Source organism: Lytechinus variegatus, chromosome 6 (assembly GCF_018143015.1).
Source record: "Lytechinus variegatus isolate NC3 chromosome 6, Lvar_3.0, whole genome shotgun sequence".
Classification (NCBI taxonomy): Eukaryota; Metazoa; Echinodermata; class Echinoidea; order Temnopleuroida; family Toxopneustidae; genus Lytechinus; species Lytechinus variegatus.
In genome coordinates this window covers 13,253,101-13,271,990 of record NC_054745.1, presented here as the reverse complement: position 1 = coordinate 13,271,990, position 18,890 = coordinate 13,253,101, and the positions used below count along the sequence as shown (strand labels likewise).

The 18,890-nt window shown below is 36.3% G+C and overlaps 1 protein-coding gene across 1 annotated transcript in view; it reads left to right on the top strand.

The window, feature by feature from the left end:
• Positions 1 to 660: 660 nt before the first annotated feature.
• LOC121417033 (tryptophan 2,3-dioxygenase A-like) overlaps positions 661 to 18,890 on the top strand; it is a 30,935-nt gene continuing 12,705 nt past the window's right edge. Inside the window, exons 1-5 of the mRNA XM_041610585.1 lie at positions 661 to 1,107; positions 7,470 to 7,615; positions 12,002 to 12,135; positions 12,463 to 12,600; positions 16,224 to 16,334. Coding sequence (XP_041466519.1) covers positions 1,091 to 1,107; positions 7,470 to 7,615; positions 12,002 to 12,135; positions 12,463 to 12,600; positions 16,224 to 16,334 — 546 coding nt within the window. The 5' untranslated portion in view covers positions 661 to 1,090. The remainder of the gene's footprint in view (positions 1,108 to 7,469; positions 7,616 to 12,001; positions 12,136 to 12,462; positions 12,601 to 16,223; positions 16,335 to 18,890) is intronic.

The following is an 18,890-nucleotide window of genomic DNA, read 5'->3' as shown; positions in this document are numbered from 1 at the left end:
GACGGAATTTTTTGTGATGTGACACAAAATCATTTCATCGACGGAATAGATATTCGCATCGCAACGAAATGAATTTTGAGGACGCAATTTTATTTCGTCTCGACGAAATTGATTATAAGTGTGACACAAAATAAATTTCGTATACGAAATCACACTGCATCATGACGAAATGAATTTCGTTGGAGTGAAACACAAATTTTCCTACAGAATTTTCCTTTGAACACTTGGGGTGCCATTTCGTTAGATCAAAATTCATTTCGTGTGTACGAAATAAATTTTGTGGACGAAATTACATTTTGTCTCGACGAAAATTTATTTTGTGTGACAAGAATAATTTCGTATACGAAATAAAATTGCATCATGACGAAATCATTTTCATATGAACAAAAAAACTTTTGTGTACGGAATGGCGTGAATTGGACGGAGTATGGCACGCCAAAAAAAGTTTGTGGACGCAATTACATTTCGTCTAGACGAATTTTTTTTCGTTGAGACAAAATTAATTTTGTGTGACACAAAATAAATTTCGTGTACGAAATAAAACAGCGTCATGACGAAAAGATTTTCGTCTGAATAAAAACACATTTTGTGTACGGAATTGCTTGAATTGCACAGAATATACTGGCGGACACTTGGCGCCCCATACACTTGCGTGTGTGTATGTGTGGTTAACCATGTATATCACCGCACAGACTTTAACCTCGATATAGTTCTGTGCGTTTTTCTCATCGCGTTGTTTTTTTCATGAAGTATCTTGGCTTTCAAGGAGTGTAATGGATGTCCAGCTCCCGTGCCTTGAATCGCCTGGTGGGTGTTTCATAAAGCTGTTCGTAGATCAAGAGCGGCCTTAAGGACGACTGGTATCCCTTATTGAGGTAAATGGTTTATTGGCGATGGTTAAGCAAGTATAAGAAAGGATCACCAGTCGTTCTTAAACTCGCCTTAACTTACGAACACCTTTATGGCACCCCCGTCACCTTACGCGGACTGTACAGCTGATTATAGTGCTTTAGACAACAATTAATTGTATCTTTGAGAAGGAACTACATTATCAGACGTAGACTCCACGACATCTAATCGTATATTCAAAATGGCAGCCAATAACCGGTAAGACTGTCGTTTGTGTAGTTTTTCAACCAAAGTATTTTCAAGAGATTGGACTGGTGGTTTGAAATTGAAATTGAAAAGGTTTTATTCAAAATTATTGCACTTTGCAGCCAATTTTGCGTACAATTTACAGGTATATATACATAGATTGTACAGATTTAAAAACATCAAACTTGCAATAATTATGTATACTAAAAGGAAAAGATGAAGTAAAAAAAATGAAGACTGAATGGTGGTGGTGGTGGTGGTGGTGGAAGGATGCTTATTGATAAACATCGTAATTCAAATTCAAACAATAAAAACATACTTTTAAGAAGGTAACAAAACGAAAGACAGGAGGGTGTCTTGGGACGAGCGAGCAGTCAAGTTCAATGCACAGCTCCAGCCAGGGAACGCCAATCCAAAACAACACCATTCAACCTGGGCAATGGAATTGGTTATTCAAATCCATCGCTCAGTAGGGTCAGCTAACCTCACTGGAGCTATGCATTAAAGACCCTGACCGGGGTAAGGACAATCATACATCAAAAGAAAGGTAATGAACAATAAATTATTTCAATCTGGACAAAATGACAAAAGAATGGACTGCTTCAATTCACAAAAAAGATGCATATTTGCTATAATATTGTTCCGCTTGTAAGGACATCTGGTCCAAATTTTGTAAAACAAAGTTGATAAATTACTGCCATTGGCTCATTGAAATCACCAATTCAACCATCCTCTCTCTCTCTCCCTCTCTCTCTCTCTCCCTCTCTCTCTCTCTCTATCACGTGTTTTAATTCACATAGCACAATTCAAAACAGCAATACATCATAATTAGACCATGTAAAATCTTTTCATAGTATATATGTTTGATTTAATTTGTCATTCAATGGAATATAAACAAACATTTGTATGTACAACTGTATACTCTACAAAGTATGAGGTAATACAAATCAAAATGGAGAAGTTTATACCTGTATGATATTCTGCAATGTACAAGTTAAGTAAAAATCAAAAGGGATAAGCTTGTCCCATTTGATTTGTATTACCTCATACATTGTAGAGTGTCATACCGGTATAAGCTTATCCCTTTTGATTTGTATTACCTCGTACATTAAAGAGTGTCATACAGGTATAAGCTTATCCCTTTTGATTTGTATTACCTCTTACAATGTAGAGTGTCAGACAGGTACAAGCTTCTTCCTCTCGATTTGTGTTACCTCGTACATTGCAGAGTATCAAACAGGTATAAGCTTATCCCTTTGATTTGTATTGCCTCATACATTTTAGAGCATCATACAGGTATAAGCTCAATGATATTCAATTGTATTTATTGTTGAATAGTTGTAAAGTTCTCTTTGGATTTGTTTTGTGAAATAAATGATATATTTTAAACCGATTTTGCCCTATTCTTTCCCAATTTATTTGATATGTGAATTCAAGTGTGAATTGCTAGATTAATTTATCATGGGTTATTGAATGAGTGTGAATGATTCAAATATAAAATGTCACCTCGGGATTGAATATATGAATGGTGTGTTGTAACATGTTTTTTTCATTATTTTTTATGTCTGAAAAGGAAAAGATATTACTATCCTCTTATTTGTTAAGTAAAACACAATTTGGCATAATATTTTGACAAATCCTGAATTTGTCCAGTCCAGATTGAAATAATTCACTGTTAATGATTCATAGAATACAAATATACCCAATATATTACATATATCTCCTTCCATTTCTTAAAAATATTAAATAAAAATTAAAGAAACTTCTCCAAAGTACGCTTCGATTGAGCACCCCCACGTCGTCTGGAAAGGATAACGTCACGTTGTGTCTGGAGGGTTGTGATTTCATACGTTTGTGTACAAAAGCATTGGGTATTTTCTTCCATTTCCATGTTATGAATCCAATTTTTCTTTTCGTCTTCTTATGAAAATGGCACTCAAAATTATTCACTGTTCAAATTGATGTAAACCCACAACTATTAACTTCCTTTTTTCCTTTGTTTGGCTCTAATTGGGCCTAAATTGATAAGTCAGGAAAAGTTGTTATACATAATCTAAATGCAGATAGAATTGAAATCTGCGCCAAATGAGCAGGAAATGAAATATGGCCAAAACTAGTTCAATACTGTAGATTTTATAAATTCAAGCATGTGGGGAAAATGTATGTGATATCCCTCTGTGATAGAAGTTAAGAAAATGAAATGCGTTATCTGGAAAACAAAAAATCACCCAGTTTTTTTGTGTACAAACCTATGGAATCACGACACTTCTTACACAACGTGACGTCACGGTCTCGAGGCAGGTGAAAAGCACAATAAAGCCTATTTTTCAGCCGGGTTCGAAGCCCGATAATTGGAATATTTTTTAAGCAAAATACTCAGCTGGGAAGCGGTGAAAATGCATAAAGCATACATTGCTGTATTTAGTAGCTTATAAGCTTTCGACTGGTATTTTGTCAATTTCATTTTTGGGTCCGGTCTGGGTCTTTAATAGGGCCGACAAACACTCTTACAAAATAAAACACACTCACATTCATACCACACTTCTCATTCACATCGAACAACCATAAACACGTTAAATCAAACAACTGCACCCACCAACCCAGCAGTCACCCCTCGTACCTTGCACTCATTAAGCATACAGAAAAAAAAATAAAGGGGGGGGGGTGAGTGGTCGCTTTTCCCAAGAATCCGTCCTGCTCAAACCTGAGAGCGTTTACTTAAAATTTAAAGGATGACGTAGTTTGTAAAATAATATGTCTTCCACCACATGAGAAATTTTGATAAAAATGAATAAAATATTGGTTGGTATGAAAAACAAACATCGTTTCCTTTTAGTTGTTACAATGTGAAATACATGCATTAAGATCATTGCTAAAAAAATGTAAACCTATTCAATTATGTTTGAGTTTAAAAAGTTCTAAGAATTGTAAAATTTTCATCTGAAGCTTATGAGCTAATAATAATAATATCAACAAATTAGTATCAGGCGCGATATATTGGCATAACACAAATTGCACAGTAGATGTTTGTAGGCCTATGTATATCAATCAGGTAACTAGCTAAATGTGTTTCGTCTTACAATCTAAGGGATGTTTGTTTGATTCCAAGTCATAGCGTGTATTTCTTCAGTCAGAAATATATCCGTATTATGCTGCAGTTAATCCGGGTGAGGTGAATAGCAGAGTCCATTTCACATCTTTTCTTATGTTTATCCATTGAAAATTACAAAGAAAAAAATCCAATCGCCCTCATTCCCCTTTATTGTATACCTATTAAAAGAAGCGTCTGTCTCTTGCTTGCCACCAGTGTTAGTGCCTTATCATGCTATAAAGAGCATGACTTCACAAAATGATGAAATTCCGAATACGTTTGGGATTCTTGTTAAAGTTCTGTTTATTTGAAAATTCAAGTTCAAATTAAATTCGGTCTTATTCAACAATACTCATCAAAAAGTCCGAAGAATAACAATCTGAGTTTACAATAAAAACGCATAACAGGGAAAATAGATAAATACATAACATGCAGTGACCATTAAATAAAAAAAAATATGTTTAAAATGCAATATAATATAATAGTAGTATAATAAGAAATTGGATGAGCAGATGTATGTAATGAGAGATTTTAATTTATATATAAAAAAGAAGCAGATGAGGAGCAGCAAAGTGGAGCAAGCATGGTAAGAGTAAGCATGCACTGATAAAACATTAAGCGCCAACCCAGCACCCCCAGTGCCAAAAGACCAGTTCGTAATTACTTCATGGGCAATTTTGGTCAAATGACCTTTCATTTCTTTCATCATGATAGGCAGATTTCAAAGCAAGATATTACGTAAGCTTGCCTTACATAGCAGGATGAAGGAATTGAATAGACCAGGTGACCAGAATAGCACACCAATGAACGCTTAATGAAGGTATTTGTTGCATTCCTACTTTGAATGCATATCTTAGCATTTTGCACAATGTACTTGACAAACTGTGAAATACCAGTCGTTCGTGGAAGCATTGATGTTTTTTGTTGATGTAAATAAAAACGACAATTCAAAAGAATATATGAATAATCAAGACATCAAAGTTGGTGCTTATCTCATTAGATTTTAAAGCACCATGTCACTTTAGTGCAAATGACCTTCTTCTGATCATGTGTAGAATCTTTTGATCATGCGCAGAAAGGAACTACGAACTGGCTTATACAGCGACTGCACCACGAGCGCCGACCTTCAGTTCAAATTCAAAATAGAAAATCAGCACCCGTAGCGCAGCCACCACACAAGCACTGCAAGTGCCAAATTAGCATCTCATCTATTACAGTGTGTGAAAAGGTGAGAAAAGAGAGGGGGATGTAGCAAAAATAAAGGAAAGAATGGGAAAAGGAAATGAAGGAGCACAACAGAACAGACTCACAAGTCAACAATAAATTACAGATATTACAAATACTGTGAGAATTATTTGTAAAAAAAACCGAGAAGAAAGTGACATGTTGGCGATCATAAAAGACGAGAGAGTGGGAAAGAGCAAAAGGGAGATAAAGAGAGAGAGGGGGAAAAGACAGAAAGAGAGAATTAGAAAGATCAGACAGAATCTGAAAAAGGACATCATATCTAATCATAAGTTAAATAAGTAAAGAAGATATTACATAGAAAAAAGTGTAAGCATCAACTATATTTACTGGTCAGACACCAAATGAAAGGGAGAAATACAAAAATATACCACTAATGATTTGCATTACTGATTTACAATACAACGCTGTCCAAAGTGAGTGAAGTGAGTGGGAGTTTGATGCAATGATGAAATGAAAAACTATAGAAAAGGAGAGGAACAAGAGAGCAAAAAGGATAGAGAAAGATATAAAAATGAGAAAAAATGGGGAAGAGAGATACGGGAAAAGAAAATATACATGTACATCAAATCCAGTTGGGTAACTAACTTGACTTACCATGCTTACTCGACATTCCGATTTGTTGACGATCAGGCATGTATAAAGTATTTTGTTAGCTTAGGTGAGAAACCAGTGAAAACATGTGTTTAATGAAATTATGGAAATATATACGAACATTGTTTTAAAAAACACATAGCTCTGTTATTTCTTGACAATTTCTGCGATTTAGCTATCAAATTTAAAAGCAGATATTCACCTTTTTAGGCATGCGATTTTCTTTTTAAAATGTTGATACCCCCCGCCAAATGACTTTTTGCTATACTCATGCGTGGATGAGAAATCTCATATGTAATACCATATGAAAGAAGCAACTCTAAGCTTTGCAATGGTAGGTCATTTGTCAGAAATGATGATAAATCATCGCTAAATCACGGTTGTTTCGTTTTTACCAACTAAACCGACACACCGGTGTAAGACTTAAACGATTAAGTTATTGTAAAAACACAGAAACGGATGACTGAAGATCTTATCTTTTTTTAATATAATGATCAGCTGAGATAGGACGTGATGACGAAACCCTTTCCCCAAAATATCCACAAAGGACAATATTTTTCTTGAAAAACCAATTGAACAAAATTTGTATCTAACAATTCAGAAGTTGACAATTTAACAAGGAAAGTATTGAATCGACAATACAACAAATTGTTATACACAGATGCCTTATTAAATTTTACATGATTGCTCGTCTTTCCATATTCCTTCCCTTTATTGTAAATCAGTTCACTAAGACCTCATAATCTAGTAAACTGGTAAATTTAAATAAAATCATAATTTTTTGACATGTCATAACTTTGAAAGTATAAAGAACAATGTCATGAGACTTGGACATAAGGATAATCAGGTATTACTAATCATCTTGCAGGAGATTCAGGTCACATGATCAAAGTAAAATTTCATGTTGGGTCAATGTTAGTCTAGGGGGGCTTTATTCAGAATTTTTGGTGGGGAAGGTTTGACAGGCTTATCCGGGGTAAAATTGTGTGCTGATTCTGAAAATGCCACTCTGATTGATCGTACTAACGCCATTTTGGCCAATTTTTGACCAAAAATGACCACAGTGTGAAAGTATATTCACACTGTTTAATTTGAGCTTTTCAGTAGACGTGTAAATCACACAATCACATAGTTAACCATGTGAACACGCTGTAAACAGTCACATTGTCGAGGTGTCCACGGTGTGAAAATATATTCACACTGTTGAATTTGAGCATTTTAACAGTGCGAATGATACTTCTTTACATAATCCTCTGTGTGAACACACTGGGATAAAACAGTGTGGCACTGTTGTTTCCAGCAGGGGAGGTTCAAATGATTATGGTAAATAAATGTCGAAAAACTTTAATCAGAATCTCAGTGTTTATTGCTACTTTTCGGGATATATCAAGGAATGTTTTAGCGTTTTATTTATTCATTTCTCAATTTACTTATACATTAACAGAGAACCAGAAGACGAACCTAAGGAGCCTACGCTAACCTATGAAAACTACCTGAACATTGAGAAGCTCCTGTCTTGCTTACAACTTCGATCCCCGAAATTTGGCAAATCTGAGCACGATGAACACCTTTTTATTACCGTGCACCAAGGTAAAAGACAACGAACGTAGAGGGTGGCAGCACTTTGCCGGTGCTGCTGCCCTCTACGTTCGTTGATGCTGGATTTATCGAATACTTCACCACTTAAATTTGATATGCGCGTCAGTAATTAATAAAATTTAACTCTATTTTCATCGTAATCATTATCATGTTTAAATTGATCACTATGGTGGACATCGATACTGTTTCCATTACTTACGACATTCTTGTTTAATATGAATAATGTTAGGCGACTAGCGTTGCAAATCTTTGAGTTTTAGGATTGATTTAATTTTGCATTATCACCATGACCACCACCATCGTCATTATCATTTTTGTGACTCTCATCATGATCGTCTTGGCAAAGTTTTATTGTTGGTATTATTATTATCATTATTATTATTATTGTTATACTTATTACCATGGGACGTTTTTGTCGCAGGCCAAAAACAGGCTTGAGCCAAAATGGGAGAAATGAGAAATTTAATGATTAGACTTTTGGCCAATCAGCAGACTTTTTAATAATCTTTTCATTTTCTTTGCCATAATTTTCAAATTATGCTGTCAAATTTCATTTACAAATTTATTAATTTACCTGAATTATTTTGTGTTTCATTTAAACTTCTTTTACCTTTGAATTTTCCTTCATAAGTAAGAAGACTATGTCAACCCAAGTAAGAAAATTTGCATTGTTAATTCGGAGAATTCGTAATAATTCACATTCTTTTATTATGTGAAACAAATTATGTTATGGTTTACCTATAAAAGACATGAATCTTTTTTTCAAGGGGTTATTGAATCCTTCACCAAGTTTAATTATGTGATTGGCAGGACAAACAGGAAAGGATTCATGTCCTTCAATGGCAATGGTGTATTGAGTCAATTTTGAAGGAGCAAGATATGGCAGATCGGGTAAAAGGTATTGAAAAGTTGTAAAGCAAGCAAAAAAAAATCCACCTTTTTATTAAAATATCCAACTTTTTTTTATTTTGACATAATATTCAGAAAATGATATCATATTTCACTTTCTTCTTTCTTCCTGTCCACTTTTGTCCTTGTTGGGGGGAGGGGGGGGGCACCCCGATCCCCCACCCATTAGTATCCTAGTATCAGTATTGTTCAAAGGCACCATAACCTTTGTAGCACACAATGAAAGGATTTGAAAGAAAAAATACACACCCTCCCATACTTCGGTTAAAAAAAATTGTTCTTGCCTAAAGAAGGAATAATATTCAAAGCTGAAAGAGAACATACTAAAAAAGAACAACAGAAATATTCAAGCAAATAAATAGATTTGGAAACGAATTTTTACCGCATAATTCGAAAATTATGGCAAAGATAATGAAGAGGTTAAGAGGAAATCTGCTGATTAGCAAGAAGTTCGACCATCATATTTATCATTTTGTGCCATTTTGGCGCAAGCCTCCTTTTTAACCCCAGACAAAAACATTCCGTGTTCGCTCAAGCATGAACGAAACTAAATTATATTCTTGGCATTTGAAGGATAACACTTTAGAGCATCTATTGACACCAAAATAAAGATATCATAATTTGAAACAAATTTTTTTATAGACTTTTCAAATCGGTCCCGTCTTATTTTTTTTTGATACGCATTGTGTTTCTTGTATACGCCCGACAAGCAAACTGCCAGTAGGCAGATGGAATCAATCAAATCAAAAACAGAGAATTACTATTAACAGTGATCTATGTGTTTTATTAATCAACTCGAAACTTAAGGACCTTATTGGAAATGAAAGAAAATTAATCTCACCAATTATACACCAGAATACAACGTGGACGGTTTTAATGCAATTTTACAACTTACCAGCTAAGTATTTGTTAACCATTTGAATACTGAATTAATAAATTTGTACAGGTTTTTTTTTACAGGGATTACGCTGTTCTAAGTGTGAACTGGTTAAATAATAGTATATAGCATTTATTAGGCGCCAATTATCTATAATATCCTATTCCATGGCACATTCTATTATGCAGAAACGTTCCTATTGCAAACATAAACAAATGGGTGCCATCTAATAGGCGATGATTTTTCTGACGTCATCTTATGTGGATGAAGCTGTAGTTGGATACGTTTGCACGTAGAAAAGTCACACCATTTGCCTTTATTCCATTACATATATATACATTATGCAAAGAAAATGTCTTTGGACTTACTAAGTGTTTAAATCGGGATTAACCCACAATTTTAGACCATTGTTGTTTCTTTACTTATTTGGCTTTACATCCTATTTGGCCATAGGTGCTATGTCAGGTAAACGCGTTACGGAATGCAGGTCCTGGTAATATGTGGAATAAGCAGCAAATAAAACTGCGCCAAAATCAAGTGCTACAGCTTAGGGTTTATTAATATAGGCAGGAAATACTCGAAATGTTAGCTTTCAGTACGTATTGCCCTTGCAAATGTAAAATTTAGAAACAATAGCATGACCATGCAATCTTGTCTACATACAAACGCATGTGATCTCAACTCCAATTGCATAGGATGACGTCATAATCATTCATGTCGTTGAGAGACACAATGAGGGCCACACTCGAGACTCGCGAATTTGGGTTTTTGTTGCGCCATAAATTGATACGATACCGTCATGTTGGATGCTGTCACCACTAGTTTCGGAAAATACAAACACATAGTAAATAAGTCTGTAGATTTGATGATTATGAACCAGGTAAAATCATTTACCATCTTTATTACGCTTTGGAGAAATAATAGATTATGCCTGGTGAATTTGATCAAAACAAACGAACAAACAAATCTTGATAATTCACAATGGTTCCAAACAAAATTTAAAGTTCACCTTTAAACAATGTTTTCGATTCACAACGATTACAATGATTCAAACATATGACCTGTGGAGTTTGTTGCAATCTCTTTGTATAGAAAGGAAAATAAAAAAATACAATTTCTGAAGTATGATTCAATCCTTGATAAACTAAAAACAGTATTAAAGAGTCACATTCGCGATAAATACATACCAGGGGCGGATCTAGCTTTTTATAAGGGGGTTGGGGTTGTATGCGAGGGAGCGTAGCGACCGAGTCCAAGCGAGCGGAACGAGCGAGGGGGAGGGTGTGGAGGGGGGTGTCCCCCTCCCACAGTATGGAAAATTTTTGAAAATGTGTGTGTGAAAATGGCGGGTTTTTACGCCTAAAACAATAACTTTTAAATACATTTTGTTCAATATTCTGAAATACGGGACAAATAGGCTGTCCCGGGAAGGGTTTGTCGGGACGCCGGGACAAAGAAGCAAAATACGGGACAATCCCGGGAAATACGGGACGTCTGGTCACCCTGACTTGGTCTAATCCTCAGTTCATCCAACTTCATAATTATGGTCTAAAATCGTTTCGCTTTCCACCCGTTCGTTTTTTTTATCATCCAATTCGTCTAATAAACCATGTAGTTTTTAGTTCAATTTTGTGCATGGTCAGAGAAACGTCTTGTGAACGCATGTCTTGACCTGTTGTCAAACGTTTGTTTATATCGTATCAATTCCAAATAAATTTTGTTTATAACCCTTCAGTATACCCACAATTCTCCAGCCCACGTGACGTCATCTTCGAGTTCAGTTTCGAAATTGAGAGAGCATTTCCAAGGCACTGGGAACATTTTTTGTGTGTGTGTTTATTGTATTGGGGGTGCTAATGCGAATTTGAAAAGCACAAAAAGAAAGGTTTTCACTACAAAATGGAGATGAACTGGGTCCCGACAAATTTGAAAAGCAAACCAAAAAGCGCAAAATATAGAGGTTTTCACTACAAAATGGAGGTCAATTTGGTCCTAAAAATGAAGGCTATTTTGGTTACATTACTCTTTCTTTTGTAACGCACGCAGTGAGCACCCACCCCCCCCCCCAAAAAAAAAAATGGGGGTGGAACGTCCCCCGCTCCCCAGTGCCATGATTATTTCGGAATCATTACTGACCCGCGTTTTCGACAAAATACCCAAGCACGAATAATCAGGATTGGCTTTGGCCAAATTTAGCCATTGTATGACAATCTTTGCTATGCTCTGAACCTAGGAAATTAGTGGGTTCTAGGAATCACAACGGTGGCGGATTTTACAACATGGTATCACACTGAACAGCTTAGAGGTCTTTGTCGAAAATCGGTGAACCGTGACAGATCGTTAAAAGATTAGTAGCTGACAAAAAAAGATGAAAACATGCCGTGGGTCCATGATGGCACCTCTGTTTTGATTCACCGACTCTTGACAAATTCTTCCTGTCATAAAGGTTTTTTTAATAATATATTATTTACGTTTAATACAGTGTCTGCCTAGTGGTTGCAAGAACTCCCTGATAATAAATACATTGCTTTGGCCCTACTAAGTATAATTTACCACATTGCCCCGATCACTTTTAATATTCCTTCCAATAGCTCACGAACTTTGGTTCCGGCAAATGATTTTCGAAGTCGATTCCATCCGAGCTACCTTACGTGAAAGGCCCTTTGATGAAACCAGGATGTTGTATGTGAACAACAGGATGGATAGGATTATCCTAATCCTAAAGGTAAAATAGTATTGGATTATAAATCAAGTCCCGTATCTTTAATAGATATTTAAAAAAAATAAATGACAAAATTCGTACTAAAGTTGACGTTTTGCACAAACGTAAAATCATATTCAACAATTTTACTTAGTAGTTTTCTTTAATGGTGTTTTAGAGAAGGGAATAGATCACTAAAGTTTGGATGAATATACAATAACCAATGTCAACGGTTCAATATGGGAATGTAGATTAAAATGAAGCAGACAATCCTTTTTATTTGGACCGTTTGTCTAGTGATAAGACCCTTTATTAAACCAAAGCACTATCTCTTTTCTTTCATACATGTAGCTCCTTCTCGATCATCTTAGCATCTTGGAAACGATGCATCCCGTGTCATACTTCAACTTCCGGGATTATCTCTCACCAGCCTCCGGTTTTCAAAGCGCCCAATTCCGGGTATTCGAGAACAAAGTGGGAATCAAACCGGTAAACCGAATTCAAACCAATTGTTTTATCATTTTGAATGTATTACATATGTATTAACATGTAAAATCGGGAATTCCAATTCGGGTTGCATAGTGATAAGGTGACAGCCCGCTAGACCGAAGGTCCGCGGCGCGGGCCCTCGGTCTCGCGGGCCCACGGTCTCGCGGACCCTCGGTCTCGCGGACCTTCGGTCAAGTGGTCGGACCCAAATGATAATACCAAACGTCTACTTACAATGTTGCTATTCAGGTAAAAAGGGGACTTGTAGTGGTTTATATATTGATGTGAACCCATGATAGTGATGGAAGGTCATCTATAGGGGTCAAAAAGTCAAACAAAATGAGATCATGTTCAGTTTTTGCATTGACGCCCAATGGCAACAATGCATTGTTCTTGTTCCATATTCCTATTCCGTCGTCTTCTTTGCATTTTGACGCCCAATGGCGACAATGCATTGTTCTTGTTCCATATTCCTATGTAATCTTCGTCTTCTTCTGCCAAAACTCCCATTCACTTAACACATAAAGTTTGTTAACTCTGTCCTCATCCAAATTCAACCAAATTTGGCAGGCATTGTCTCCAGCAAACCTAGTTGTGCACCTTATATTTCATTTTCCAAAATCACTCATGCATGACCGTGCAGGCGCCATTTTCTCCATTTCAAGTCCGTTTGCATACTATTCTTCATTCTTTCATATCTCAGCTATCCTGCATGCATCAGACTTCTAACAAATCGCTATAGAAAGTCAGAGTTGCTCCTTTATCTGCAACAATAACCTGACCTTCAAACTGCCATCTTCATGCCCTAAATTCAAATCCGAATTAGCCTTCCTTCAAAAACTTCATATTTATTGAAATGTAAAGTCAAAAAATTGTAAAATGGCCATAACTTTCTTGTTTTTTTTTGTATTTCGAACTCATATTTTCAGGAATTAATTATGGTACACGATCATACATACTAAACAGTTTTCACGGATCACTGTCCTTCCGTTATTGAAATAGCGCCCTGTAAACTTTCAAAAACGCTTACATTTGGATGCTCCTAATTGCGTCATGCGTGGCCAAACCCGTACCCTTGTTTGAATTTAGGGTCTTCAAGATATGCCCTTTCATACCATTTAGAAAAATATATACCTTACCACTGACGAAATATCTGAAAAATGCTCCCGAAAATCAGCAAAATACGCAAAAATGCACTATAATGCCAGCACAACTTCAACTTACTCTTTTTTCCTTATTATTGAAGCTTATTCTTTCTAACTTGGCAGATATGAGTATTGATATATACTCCAACCGTTCGTCAAACTTTTGTAACAGAAACTGACAAAGAGCTGACGTCAGCTTAAAATTATTGTGCAAAACTTTCATTTTTAATGTCTTTCTTTATATGGCATTTACTTCCGGTCTACTGCTTGCGCACAAATAAAGTGGTATCTCTGTCACCGCATTGGAATGCTCTATCCAGTGATACCAAATACGACATACGTTACAACAGAAAATTTCAAAATAAGCCAATCTGAACACATGGTATACTACTCACAATGCACACATTATCAACAACAGAATTGTACACAATGCATACGGCATCGGTTTCAGGCAAAAACGAACGTATTATGCATGCACATCGTTCTGATAATTATGTTTGCAATGAGTTACATGTACGTTAATGAATTGGTAGGGAAATTTGTATGCTTATTCCTATCACTCTCTCTGTGTGTAAAATGACAATAACTTTGTTATCATTCATTTCAGTCTTATATTTTCAGGGCTGGCTAATGACGTCAACCTCCATAATCCATATTCTTTTTAGGCATCAGTGACTTTCTTTAGGAACTAGCGCCCTCTATTAAAAATCCAAGATAGTTAAATGACCATAAGTTTCTTGTTTTCAATTACTTCAGTCTGATATTTTGAGGGTTTGATAGTGGGAATATGTTTCCTAATTTATTAGTTTTTTACGCATCAGTGAACATTACTCTTCGAAATAGCGCCCTCTATTGTAAAGTCTCAAAATGTAAAATTGTCATAACTTTCTTGTTTCAATTTATTTTGGTCTCATATTTTCAAGGTTTGCCAATTGTATCATTCCACATAATCCAACATTGTTTTACGCATCAGTGACCATTCCTTTAACGAATAGCTCCCTCTAATAATTTGAAGATGTATATCATCTGTAGTTTTCTCTCTCTCCTTCGGTTTCTTGCCCTCTTTTAAATTGCAGGGGTCAATGCATGCACATCGTTCTGAAACGATTGCAGTTCTAGTTGTTCAACTTGCTCTTATTTCTTTGATTTTGTCACACTTGGTTGAAAAAATAATTTTGCAAGGCCACATGTGCGTTGTTGAGGATTTTGGGGTCAAAGGTCATCTCGGGGTCACTAGGTCAAGTGTTTGTTCAAACTGCTCTCTTTTTCCTTATTTTTCAATCACTCATTTTTGCTCGTGGTACAAATGATCCTTGGGAAATACCACATGTGCGTTAATGAGGATGATGGTGTCAACGGTCATCTAGGGGTCAAACGGTCAATTTTTATTTAAACTGCTCTTTTTTTCTTTAATTCTGCATCAATGGGGTCAAAGGTCATTCAGGGTTTGAAAGATGAGAAATGATGTGAGGTCATGTCCATCCTTTTTTACTCTTTTCTTCAACCTGCTCTCATTTCTCATTTATCTGCATCAATCATATTTTAGTCGGTACAAATTATCTTTGGTAATACTAATCGCGTGTTCTTTGGGATGAATAGGTAAAAATAAAAAAATAATAAAAAATTTCATATTTTATTACTTGCGATAGTAGACGCGACTCGTGGTTCTTTCTTACTTTTTATTTTCTTTCTCTTTTTTCTTCTTTCTTTCTCTTTTTTCTTCTTTCTTTCTTTATTTCTTTCTTTCTCTCTTTCTTTTTAGTCTTCCTTTCTTTCTTTTTTTCTTACTTTCATTCTTTCTTACTTTCTTTCTTTTTCTCTTTCTTTTCCTTTCTTTCTCTCTTTCTTTTTTTCTTACTTTCATTCTTTATTTCTTTCTTTTTCTCTTTCTTTTCCTTTCTTTCTTTATTCTTTCTTTATAACTTCTGAAGGTTTCCATGGCGAAGAAGAATAGTGTAGTAGGTTTCACGGTACACCATGTATCTTTCTCGGGCAAATGTTGGTCCTGAAAAGGACCACCCAAACTCGACGTTTCGACAAGTGTGTTCTTGTCGTCCTCAGGAGAATGAGCAAAGTTTGTAAAAGCAGGCCTTATAATTATACTCTGTCGAAGTGCCGTCTGCACGGTATCTCGCAGGGTACATGTGTATGATTTCTTTCTCTCTTTCTTTATTTCTTTCTTTCTACATATTTTTATCTCTCTCCGTTTGTGTTCCTTTCTTTCTCTCTTTCTTTTTTTCCTACTTTCATTCTTTCTTACTTTCTTTCTTTTTCTCTTTCTTTTCCTTTCTTTCTTTCTTTCTTTCTATATATTTTTATCTCTCTCCGTTTGTGTTCCTTTCTTTCTCTCTTTCTTTTTACTTTCATTCTTTCTTACTTTCTTTCTTTTTCTCTTTCTTTTCCTTTCTTTCTCTCTTTCTTTATTTCTTTCTTTCTAAATATTTTTATCTCTCTCCGTTTGTGTTTCTTTCTCTCTAGGATGACCGCATTCCATACATGATGGAGGAATACCAAGCGAAATGTAATCCGGACAAACAACAAAACATTCTCGACGCCGCGGATGAGGACACGCTCTTCCGGATTGTAGAGGTGTCATTTCTAACTATTCTATTTTTTTTTTAATTCTACTTTGTGTAGTATCGTTCAGATATGTGATTTTTTTTCACAAAGGAGAAGGCACTCTGGTAGAAAATTGTGGTTTAACTGTTAAAGGGGATGTTCACCCTGACAAAAAGTTTATTGTTAAACTACAATACAGAATAATAAAAGAAAATATTGCCTAACGCTCGATAAAAATCCACCAAAAATTATATGAACAAGTTCCTATGTCATTTTTTACTGGATTTGTGACGTAATATGCGAGCAGAACTCCTACATATCGCATTGTAACGAAAAAAAACCCACATGAAATGTCATTTACTTTAAAAGAAAAAGCAGTAGTAGTAGTAGTAGAAGTAGTAGTAGTAGTAGTAGTAGTAGTAGTAGTAGTAGTAGTAGTAGTAGGAGTAGAAGTAGTAGTAGTAGTAGTAGTAGTAGTAGTAGGAGTAGTAGTAGTAGGAGTAGAAGTAGTAGTAGTAGTAGTAGTAGTAGTAGTAGTAGTAGTAGTAGTAGTAGTAGTAGTAGAAGTAGTAGTAGTAGTGGTAGTAGTAGGAGTAGTAGTAGTAGGAGTAGAAGTAGTAGTAGTAGTAGTAGTAGAAGTAGTAGTAGTAGTAGTAGTAGTAGTAGTAGTAGTAGTAGTAGTAGTAGGAGTAGTAGTAGTAGTAGGAGTAGAAGTAGTAGTAGTAGTAGTAGTAGTAGTAGAAGTAGAAGTAGTAGTAGTAGTGGTAGTAGTAGTAGTAGTAGTAGTAGTAGTAGTAGTGGTAGTAGTAGTAGTAGTAGTAGTAGTAGTAGTAGTAGTAGTAGTAGTAGTAGTATAGTAGTAGTAGTAGTAGGAGTAGTAGAAGTAGTAGTAGTAGTAGTAGTAGTAGTAGTAGTAGTAGAAGTAGTAGTAGTAGTAGTAGAAGTAGTAGCAGCAATAGGAGTAGTATTAGTAGTAGTAGTAGTAGTAGTAGTAGAAGAAGTAGTAGTAGTATAGGCATATTAAGCTGTAGTAGAATAACGCCATGCAGCATCGACCGTGTTTGAATAAAATGACTCGCTCGCACAAACCATTCGCATGTATCTGAGTTATACCCCCATCTCACTAGATGGCGATTCTGCTGCGATCGTCAAAAATCGACAAAGCGTGGTATATCGTAGCTTGAACGTGGCTTGATCTTTTCAATCTTCTCCGTCGTACCTTGATCTTTTCTGAAGCGGCAAGGATCGCCACCATCTTCCTGGTCGCCACAAAATTTTGAACATGTTCAAAACTTACGTAGCGAGATCGCGGAGGTGCTAAAGCGCATCACAATCGAGTCAAGAGCGTATTACAAACGACATATTCGTAGCTGTAACGGAGCTCCAACGCATAAAGCGTAGTAGAAGCGCATTAAAAACGGCACCGATCGCCCGTGTTTTCAGGCCCGTTCCCAATGACGATTCTGCTACGCTGCTTCCGTTTACAAGGCGACTGCCTTGCGCTCGACACGCTTCACACCGTTTCCACCGCGACGCTTTCCCTTTGGGTGGCATGTGGCACACGTTCTCAGCCCGCTGCAGGCATTCGCGTTGCGCTTTTGCTACGCCGCTGATGACTGAGCAGCGACCGTCCGCGCTGCTATAAAACACCGTGCCGATGGTGGCGGATTATCATATTTTCAACAGATTACGAGGCGACACCACGACGTTTTCAAATATACCTCCCAGAAAAAGGACCAAAAAGGGGAAGCTGCCCAAGCTGTTATGCCGGCGGTCCAAGAGGAGAACAAGAGGTTAGGGTGGTGGTGGAGGAGGAGGAAGAGGAGGAAGAGGGGTTACAGGAGGAGGATGAAAATCTTACTGCTGAGCCTTGATGACGAAATAGGTTACCTCCGCAAAAATATATGAATTGACTATGTTTTCAAAATAGAAGTACAGTGACAGACAATATTAAATTTTTTTTAATGATTCGATCACTGATGTATTGATTAGGAAAGCACACTTTACATCTTTATGGGGATTCTTGCATTGTGCCCCCCTTCCTTTACGAGTTCTCTCACATCAGTGGACTACTTCTTGTTACATTTGAAAGGAATTTACCTAACAATTTTGAGTGACAAACTTTTGTGGAAAAAATAAACAGAATATCAAAGATTTTTATGCTCTTTTATGAACCCTCATATTTACTATATTAGGCTCATCGACATCCTTTCGGAATGAAATTTACTAGATATTGTATATTATGACTTAAGTGAAAGCCAGGATCGGACCCAGTATCTTTTTGGCCTCCTCCTTCTCCTGTCCTCGTATTATATAGGTCCTTGTATTCCACTTCTAACTGATGTTGTTGTAGGCCTATAATGCTAAGATGTATAAGTCCAACCAAATTCTGGACATCCATATCTTGGCCGGAAGTTGGCAATCGACTGAAAAATGTCTCATGTGCCGCGATTAATATGCCGATTGCTCGAAATCGTTTCAAGAGCCCATCACGAACGTAACACAATCGCTCCATTCGTAGCACCACTGTACCGAGGTCCTAATTAGCGTATGAGCCTCGTTGTAAGGTCGCTTTGATCGCAGTAG